Below are 10,346 nucleotides of genomic sequence, written 5' to 3' on the forward strand. Positions count from 1 at the left end.
GCTCAGTTAGCCGCTCAGCTACCTGCTCGGCTAGCCGCTCAGCTAGGCGCTCAGTTAGCCGCTCAGCATCCCCACAGCTGTCGCTCCACAGGATCCTGTCTGTAGAGGTCAGAGGTCGGGGCACAGGGGGTTTTGGTCAGAGCTGAACATGGATCCGTTGGTTTACAAACATTCTCTTCTTTACATCTGTGTTCATAAAGCCGTCAGTGAAAACCAGCCCAACTTGTATTTGTCCTTTCAATCACACTCAAAGAAGCTTTGATGAATCTGCTGCCGACGGCAACGAGAGGCCAAAGGTTTTAGTTCCCAGCTAAAAACATCACTGCATTTATCTGCACAATTAACAGAATAAATAAATACTTAAGAACTCTTTAAAACACATTTATACTCTAATATTCATTTTTTACTAAATACATAATTGAATGATTAAACTTAAAGCATATCTAAATATTCAGTTATTTTATTTCATCTTTACAGTCAGTGGGCGTGGCCAACACTGTACAGGTGCATGTTCTGCAGGTAAGTCTTGAGTCGTTACTCAATATGTTACATGTCTGTACTTGTGTGCCTGGATATTGAGAAAGCCTGTAGTGACATTTAAGTTGCATCATTAAACATAAATTAATATATACAAATTCAAAAATACTTCATTAATCTGAAAGGGAAATTAAATGTCGTTATAACTCATTAATATGAATTAATTTATTGAGATAAATTTATCAATTATTTTATATATTTAATTTAATTAGGTGCAGTTATTATTATTATTATTTGCGTATCTTAAACATTTAGATTACAGTACAAAGCCATTAAATTATTTCCCGAATTAAGTTTCCTCTGAGTTTCCACCCTCTTCCAGCAGGGGGCGATAATAATAACGGTGTGTAGTAAAAACTGGTAAAAATTTAACAATATTCTGTTTTAGATTGACCCTCTAAAGATTTATAAAATAAAATGATTTTAATTTCCTTGATTTACTTTCTAATTTTAGTCCTGATAAAAGTCTAAATACTTAAGTAAATCTGAAGGTTTTTGCTTAACTTCTGCCTTTTTTCTAACCTCCAGTGAGGTTTTGTCCAAATTAAAACGTCACTTTTAATATTCACCACTAAAACTGGAAACGTGTATGAAATACAAGAAAGTTTAATAAATTAACGCCAGAAACACGTCCTTGTAATAAGCTAAATAGATCCGACTTCTTACCAAGGACTGGCTGCAAGTTAACTGTTACCATGACAACAGTGACAAAAAGTTGTAACAAAAGCCGCAGAACATTTAAACAGCAGTGAAGTCAGAGCATATGGTAGTTTTAGCTCGAGCTAAAGGAACTAGCTACAGGCGGGGGGTTACCTTCAGTCAGTCCACTGAAAGTCCGATGTTTGGCTCGGAGGAACATTTCTTCTGTGTCCGCCATGTTTCCGGCTGGTTCCGCTGCTGGTTCCGCTGCTGTCCCAGAAAACTAAACAACTACTGCCGAACTTCCAGAGCTGCCGTCAGCCTGACTCCGATCCAGACCCGTTTAACCTGCTGCGTTGCTTCAGCAGTCTGACTGCTGACAGGCTTATCGAGGATCGATTACTCAGCCTGGTGATCAGGCTCGGACTTCAACTGCGGCTGTCAGCTGGTCCATAAAAGGAAAGGTTGTTTCCTTTAAAACACTATTTAGAATAAAACAAACAATTCTGACTTTAATTCATTTCCGCTATGAAAGAAAACAATTAAAGCCCATCAGGAAGTCACAGTTTAAACTTTCAACGTTAGAATTACAAGATTCAAAGTCATGATTAAAAGATACCAGAGCAGCTGGAGAAAAGCCTCCCTAGAAACAGCGTGGCTTTTAGTTTATTACCTTCAAAATCTAAATTATGACTTTTAAAGTCAAGACTATGACTTCATATATCATGATTTTGACTTTAAATCTCAAAACTAAGACTTTCTATCTCATGACTTTAAATCTTAAAATTATGACTTATTTCAAAACTATTAGTATCACATAATCACTTTATATCTTGAAATTATGACATTTTATCTCATGATTAAAAATTCAAAAGTTGAAATAATTGCTTCAAAAGTCAAAATTATGCCTTTGTATTTCATAAGTATCACTGAATCTCAAAATTATGATTATCACACTTATGACTTCAAAAGTGAAAATTATTACTGTGGAAGTCAAAATTATGACTGAATCTCAGAACTATGCCTTTAAAACGACATCATGACTTCCTGTTGGATTTTTTTTTCATTGCAGAAATGGGCTTCTGTAAAATGTGGACTTTAATTAGCCGTATTTTATTTGTCTTTAATGCGTTAGCCCAAACTACGGCCCGCGGGCCGGATCCGGCCCGCCACGTCATTTGGTCCGGCCCCCTGAACAATGCCGGATCCGGCCCGCCTCCTCATACCAGAGAACATTCAGTGTTTTTTTTTCATATACTGTATTTTCCGGTTTATATGTGGATTTTTCTTCAACCACCAGGGGGCTCTTGAGCAGATGTGAAACTAACTTTCCCTCAATGGAATATATACCAGTCAGTCCCAGTCACCGTTTCACTCACGGTTTTTTCCATTTGCATTCTGGGTAAAATTCTAACTAAAAGCGCGAATGTGTCGTCGCGCCCCTATTCCCCCCCCTCCCCTCCCGTCGACTAAGAATTTTCTAAGGTTTCTTTCTCCAAAAACTAAGACCGGCCCCCGACCAGAGAAAGGAACAGCTATGTGGCCCTGGCAGGAAAAAGTTTGGGGACCCCTGCGTTAGAGCATTTGTGAGGTCAGACACTGATGCTGGACTCTGGGTCCAGGCTCTGCAGATTCTTGTCCAGGTGAAGCCGTCCAATCAGAGGAGACGGTTCCTGCTCTGTTTCTCTCATCCAGCATGTTGACTGAAATGGACCAGAACGTCAGCGAGACATTTTAAATGATCGGAGCCGTTACTCTGTTCAAATGTTTTCTAGAAAGTAAAAATGATTCCGACGTCCTCAGTAAAACCCAGTGATGCATTATGGGAGAAGATTTTTCTGGGCTGACAAATGAAGAGTATATTTCATCTTGAGACAAAAGTTAGGATTGAAAGTCTGAAATGTTATAAATGATATTTGTTAAATATGTTTGACATTTACTGGAGCTCAGCTAATAATCTAAATCCAACTTTACAAGATCAAACCCTGCAGCAGAAACTGACCTTAAGATCTTTATCCGTCTTCTAGAAATATATCTTCTCTGGTTTTCTCTGCATATTTCAAAAAGAAATAAATATGAAAGAAATGACCCTGTCAGAATTGTATTTAAAATGTCCTCCTGTCTCTACCTGAGCTTCACTTATTTTAGTTTTTTTCTGAGCTTTTTGTGTTGACATGTCGGTGCTTTCATGCAAAGCTGAAACTATTTTTATTTTAGTCATTCATTGTTCTGATGGTTTCTGAGTAGAACAGATTTACACAAAGTGTTTCACCATATATCCAGAGTATTTATACATTTTGCATTTTTGGCCTAATGTTCTTCTGGTAACTGGAGTTCCTCAGATCAGTGTTTCCCATCCTGGGCCTCAAGGCTCACTGCCCTGCATGTTTCAGGTATTTCTTTGCTTCAGTCCAGCTGATTTCAATCGATGACTGATTATCAGGCGTTTGCTGGACGGCAATCAGTTGAACCAGGCACATTAAAGCAGGGAATCCTCTAAACCAGGGGGCCCAAGGTCGGTCCTGGGGGGCCTGGGGGGCCTGGGGCCCGGCATCCTGCATGTTCTAGTTCTCTCCCCGCTGGTAACAACCTTTTCAGCAGGTCAGTGTTCTCCTTTGGCCTCTAACGAGCCGTCATTGGATCCAGGTGTGTTAAACCAGGGAGAGACTAAATCATGCAGGATGCCAGAACTCCAGGACCTCCAGGACCTCCAGGGCCTCCAGGACCTCCAGGGCCTCCAGGACCTCCAGGACCTCCAGGCCCTCCAGGACCCACTTTGGGCTCCACTGGTCTAAACCATGCAGGACAGTGAGCCTTGAGGTCCAGGGCAGGGAAACACTGCCTTAGAGTCTGTATGCCCCAGTTAACACTTCATCGATTATTAGTTGATATTTATTTCAATAAATGATCACAATCGTTTCAGGCTTCACTTCATGCTCAGTGATTCCTGATTTAGTTTCATTTGGAGCCGATCAAACATCCATGTAGGATAAGCTGAGTGACCCAACAGACGTCCTGCAGACCGGAGCTGAAACGGGTCGGAGCCGAGGATGGAGGACCGGCCCGAGAAGAACCGTCCAGAACCAGGGACAGAACCTGGACCCGTCCAGAACCAGGGACAGAACCAGGATCCGTCCAGAACCAGAGACAGAACCTGGACCCGTCCAGAACCAGGGATAGAACCTGGACCCATCCAGAACCAGGGACAGAACCAGGACCCGTCCAGAACCAGGGACAGCGGCCATGTTACCTTAAAATGATTAGAAAAATCTGATCCTCTGGATCCTTTGAGACGTTTCCCACCAGCAAAGACAAAGAAACGTTTTTCAGTGAAACATTAAAAACCAGGTTATCTTCTTGGTCGCGAATTTGAAGGAAACATTAAAATCTTAAAAGTGTGATGTTCATCTTTATTCAGTTCTTTCAGTCCGGTCGACCCGGTTCTACTGGAACCAGAACATCTGCTCCACCTCCAGCTGCTGTGGTTCTGAGTCAAACCAACCTGTTCCCCTCCTGGCCTGTGGGGGCGCTGCACCAAGAACCACTGAAGGAAACGACACAAAAACCTCTGAAGACACTGAGAGCAACTTCCTTCTTCACCAGATGGAAACAAGATGGAGGATTTTAGCGGTTGGAGGATTTCTCTTTAGGCTAAAGACCAGCAGCCATTTCTGCTGCTAGTGCTAGGCTAGCACGTTAGCTTTGGTTGTATTTACCCAGAATCCCCTGCGCTGTAGTCCACTTCCTGCTTCTAGAGCGGTCTCTGGTACACTTGGCGTTCACATTCAAACTGAACCAGACCAAGGTTTGGAGGACCAGAGGTCAGAGGTCGGTTAGCATTCACACCTCAGCAACCGAAACAGACTTTATAGAAAAGCGGACTGGATTCGGATTGAAGTGGACCGGATGTTTGTTTGCTCAGCGGTTCTGAGGGGATTCATGTTTCCAGATCTTCTTCCTTCTTTTCGCTTCCTGTGGATCAACACGAGGCGTTCAGGAACCTCTGGATTTTTCCTTTGTTGGGAAAATCAGTGTAATTGGACGATTAGCATCAAGAGCTGCCAAAGAGTCTCAGCTGAATTCAGGTCTGGACTTTGACTAGGCCATTCTAACATACAAATCTGCTTTTATCTAAACCATGCCATAATATCTAAAATACAACTGTAATAAATTTTACATAACTGTAAATCAGAATAAAAAATTAAACAAGTCAGAATCTGAAAAGTGTGGCATGCTATTTTATTCAGCACCATCAGAACCGTGTTGTTGCCATGACAGCTGCAGAACTTTGATCTACTGTTCATCTCATCTTTTCACACAAAGTACCTCAGAAGTAAATATAAAAACCATAAAGCAGAAAAAAAAATAAACTGACCGTTAAACAGTAAAACAGCTTCCCACAGCATGATTCTGCCACTGCCATGTTTTAAAAGTTCAGCAAACTTCAGTCCTTATGCAGCTTTGTTTTTCTAAGTGGACGTTTCTTTTTATGATTTGATAAAACAGGTGTGAATAATATTCAGTTATGATTTCTTCTGTTAAATAGTCAGAAAATGTTAAATGGAGGGAAAATGTTCCGGTTTGAAAATGACTTTTTATCCTAAAGCCTGAATAAAAAAATAAAAAAAATAAACATTCTGCTGAACTTCAGAAAAAAATTTGATCAAAATGTAAAATATAAAAAAACTGATTTAGGAATTAAATGGATGTTGTGAATCTGTAATTTTGAACCGTTTTCCGAACATCGGGTTCGGGTTGGTTCCGGAAGGTCCTGCAGGTTTTCCGGAACATTTGAGTTTCTGTAAAACGTCCAGAGGAGCCGAACCGACTGGATCCCGATGAGTATTTCCAGGCTTTTATGATAATATTTCACTACGATGCTTTTCCTCCCGCTCTCTCTCTCTCTCCTGTCTCCTCCTCCTCTTCCTCCTCCTCCTCCTCCTCCTCTCTTTGCGCACCAGGCTCTCCCACCCTCGCTCCTCCATTCGCTCACTGCGCTCTCATCCTGGCCGTAGCTTGTGTCTCTGCCTACTCTGTGCGTAAGAGCGCACAGATGGGAATGTTAACGGATGCTCTCCTGAAAACGCGCAATCGGAGCTGCTGAGGGCGGCAGTGGACGGACGTACAGCGGAGCAACTTCCCAAAACTCCACTTCAGCCCGGGGAGATTTCATTTCTGGTCTCCATCCGCGCTCCTGTTTTCTCTTCCGTCTGGATGAGGATCTGCTGGTAAAATGTCGGAAGGCGGCGCGGCGCTGCAGGACTTCTCCGCCCGCCAGCATCGTGCGCCTTTCCGCGTCGCTCCAGGTTTGCTCGTTTCTGCGTGAAGTTGAAGGCGGGAAGCCAGCGCGATGGGGGGAAGATTCTTCCTGCTCGCCTTCCTGTTGCTCAAACTCACGGCTCTGGTGTGCAAGGCGGACGGGGAGCCGGGGCTGCTCGGCGGGTTCGTCATGATCGCCACGTCCAACGGGTCCCGGGAGGAGGACGGCGCGCCGGAGGAGGCGCCGCACACCGAGGAGCAGTGCCGGGGTTACTACGACGTGATGGGCCAGTGGGACCCGCCGTTCGTCTGCAAGACGGGAGACTACCTGTACTGCTGCGGCACCTGTGGCTTCCGCTTCTGCTGCTCCCTGAAACAGTCGCGGCTGGACCAGAGCACCTGCAAAAACTACGACACGCCGGTGTGGATGAAGACCGGCCAGACGCCCTACAAGAAGATGAACAAGATGCACGACAGCACCAAAGACAAGACCAACCTGATCGTCTACATCATCTGCGGCGTGGTGGCCATCATGGCTCTGGTCGGCATCTTCACCAAGCTGGGGCTGGAGAAGGCGCACCGGCCGCAGAGGGAGAACATGTCCAGGTGAGATCCGCTCCTCGCCTCACTTCCGGCCCAAATGGACCGGAACATTCCGGTGGTGAAGCTGAGAGGCAGCCCGGACTGTCCAGACACGTTTTCACCCGGAAACCATTTAGAAATATTCATCATGTTTCTTCATCCATGATTGGACTAGACCAGTTTCACTCTTCATTCAGGTTGATTCAGTTTCTGTCTGCAGAAACACATCAGGTATAAACCCAACAGGAAGTTCATTATGGACACTATTTAAACTTCCTGTTTATGTATGAATGATGTCCTTTCAGGTCAAACTGAGAAACTTTAACCATCCGGTAGAAACGGAGTCCCAACATTTCCCCAAAACACGTTTGGATCCAATCGGCTTCATTTAGTGGGAAAATGATTTTAATCTCTGGCAGAATAATGAGTTTAATTCACTGGTTTCCAGTTCAAATGCATTTTTATTTTTCTACTAGAAAAACCAAATTAATTTGTTTTTGCTTTTTAAGTAGCGACTGAGCAATAATCAGTGTTTTTAGTTTAATTATGTAAAGCACTTTGAAATGCCTTGCTGCTGAAATGTGCTATACAAATACAATTTGATTGATCGATTGATTGAACAACTCAGTCAAACCCACAATAAACCATGATTTATGGTTTTTCTACCAGAAAATGGATGATAAAAGTTTTGGTCTCAACCAGCAGAGAGACTTTATGATTCACTTTATTTGATAATCTGTGGGATGATTTATCGTCCAGAAACAGAATCAGAGGAGTGACGTCAATAAACGAAGCTGAGATTTCAGGTTGGTTTGTTTTTCTGCCAGGATCCAGCAGAACCTTCTGTGTTTTTGGGAAACATCTGAATAAAGTTGCAGGTCGTTCCTCCATGCTGCTGATGCTTGTGCAGAGTAATGTGTAGAGGTTCAGGTGTCCAGCGGCGGCAGTTTGCTCCGCTGAGTTCTTACCAAGCAGCAGCGGCTGCAGCGGCGGCTGCAGCGGCTGCAGCGGCTCAGGTGAGGATGTGCAGAAAACGCCGTGAGGATCATGTTTCAGTTTTTCCACTTTGCTGCACCGCACACTTTGATGAAAAGAAGCATCCAGAGTGAATAATTGAATTAACTCTCTCTCTCTCTCTGTGTGTGTGTGTGTGTGTGTGTGTGTGGCTGGCAGGGCCGTAGCCAGCGTGCTGCAGGGCGGGGGCCCAGGTGAGCCGTTCCGGGGGGAGGAGGCGCTCGGGATTCACTCTCAGCACTTTGTCTCCAGACCGCCAGCCCTCCGTGAGTTTCAACTCCCACTCAGCAGCTCTGCGCGCATATGTGTGTGTGTGTGTGTGTGTGTGTGCGCTAGAAAAACCTGATAACGGGGTGTGTAAGCTGGTGGATTCTGTGGAAAAACGGTTTTGGATTCATCTGAAATCTGATGTCAGATTTTCTCTGTTTCTTTCCTCTGGTTCAGTCCTGATGAGGAGAGTGTGTGTGTGTGTGTGTGTGTGTGTGTGTGTGTGTGCGTGTGAGGCGCTGCTCTGGTTGTGTGTTGGTTATTTTGGGTGTTTTAATGGGGTGATGTAAAGGATCCGGTTTGTTCCTGCCGCGTCTCGTGGGACATTTCAGCTTCTCTCCTCTTTGTGTTTTTAGCAGCGAAGATCAAACAGAAACATGAAAATGCTGTGTGCAGCATTCATGCATGATGCAAACCAAAAACACCTCAAAGCTCCAGACCAGTGGTGCCCAAAGTGGGCCCTGGAGGTCCTGGAGAGCCTGGAGGTCCTGGAGTTCTGGCATCCTGCATGATTTAGTCTCTCCCTGGTTTAACACACCTGGATCCAATGACGGCTCGTTAGAGGCCAAAGGAGAACACTGACCTGCTGAAAAGGTTGTTACCAGCGGGGAGAGAACTAGAACATGCAGGATGCCGGGCCCCAGGCCCCCCAGGGCCCCAGGTCCCCCAGGCCCTCCAGGACCCCCAAGGCCCCCAGGGCCTCCAGGACCCTCAGGACCCACTTTGGGCAGCCCTGCTCCAGACGATCCGAACCGACCCACCAGAATCTGGTTCCTCTTGGTTTTTAGGGTTAAATGTTCGGCTTCATGAATCTGTTCAGATTAAAGACTTCTGGACATTTTGAGGTTAAAGGCTTCAGGTCATCAAACAATGTTTAATCTCACAAAGACAAAGTGAAGCTCATCCACATCAGCTCTGATTTAACCAAACCCGTAGAAACCTAAACAGAACCCGTCTGACAGCACGAAGTCGGCTCAACAGCAAAAATCTCAACAAGCTCAAGAACGCATGAGGAATATTTTCTAAAACAAAGAATAAAAAATGAAATTATTCTGCTAATATCCCGAGGTTCTTCAGCGGCGTCCTCTCGTGAGGTTTTAATGCGCAACTTCAGATTTTTTTGCTGAAATCTAATTTCTTTTTTCGATCCCGTTATGAACTCAACATGACCTTCTGTGAGAACAGCTGGTGACCCCAAAATGACCCTAAAGCGACCTGCACAAGAACACGGCAGCGCTGCGGCAGTAAAGATGGCCGCCGCCTCTGGATGGATTGTAAAGTTGTTGAGAGCGACAGCAGAGGAAGGATTTACTGATTCTGCTGCTGAATTGTGTTGGATAAAATGCGACATTCAGAACCGGCAGCAACACAATGCATTGTTCCATCATCATCATCATCATCAACATCGGGTCCTGAAGCAGCAGTCCCAGAGCATCACTCTACCACCACCATGTGAGACTGTATCCAAGATGTTCTGGTTCTGAAACCTTCTGCTTCCTAAACCCGATCATTCAGGTTCTGATCATTTCACCCAAAACAAAATCTGATCTGTGCCTCTTCCACATGTGGAAATAAATCTGATACTTTTTAAGTCTGAACGTCGCATTTTATCCAACATCACTGACATTTCAGCTGCTAGCGCTAGGCTAGCACGTTAGCTTTGGTTGCATTTACCCAGAATGCCCTGCGCTGTAGTTCACTTCCTGCTTCTGGAGCGGTCTCCGGTCCACTTGGCGTTTACATTCAAACCGAACCCAGACTGAGGTGTGGAGGACCAGAGGTCAGAGGTCAATTAGAGTTCACACCTCACCAACCGGACCAGAGTTTATAGAAAAGTGGACCGGGTCAGAAATCAGTCCTGGGTGATTCAGTGGAGCTGGTTTGTAGTGTTATTGGTGGGGTGTGTAGGTGTGTGTGTGTGTGTGGGTCTCCTGAGGGAGAGATCAGATCTCCAGCTGAAGCAATGGAAGGGGTCACATATTTACATACATGTCAGGCTTTCTCCATTTACAGTGATAAACAGGAAGTAAATATTCTGACCTCATTTC

The 10,346-nt window shown here is 44.7% G+C and overlaps 1 protein-coding gene across 1 annotated transcript; it reads left to right on the plus strand.

Annotated features, from left to right (window-relative positions):
* The first annotated feature begins 6,138 nt into the window (after positions 1–6,138).
* On the plus strand, positions 6,139–8,898 carry LOC106942893 (protein shisa-9A-like). Its single transcript, XM_015026245.1, has 2 exons — positions 6,139–7,041; positions 8,191–8,898. Exons 1-2 carry the CDS (start codon positions 6,527–6,529, stop codon positions 8,375–8,377), a joined length of 702 nt encoding a protein of 233 aa, XP_014881731.1. The 5' UTR covers positions 6,139–6,526; the 3' UTR covers positions 8,378–8,898.
* The last annotated feature ends 1,448 nt before the right edge of the window (positions 8,899–10,346 follow it).

Source organism: Poecilia latipinna, unplaced genomic scaffold (genome assembly GCF_001443285.1).
Source record: "Poecilia latipinna isolate Pla-1442-1.1 unplaced genomic scaffold, P_latipinna-1.0 Scaffold4650, whole genome shotgun sequence".
NCBI classification, from domain to species: Eukaryota; Metazoa; Chordata; class Actinopteri; order Cyprinodontiformes; family Poeciliidae; genus Poecilia; species Poecilia latipinna.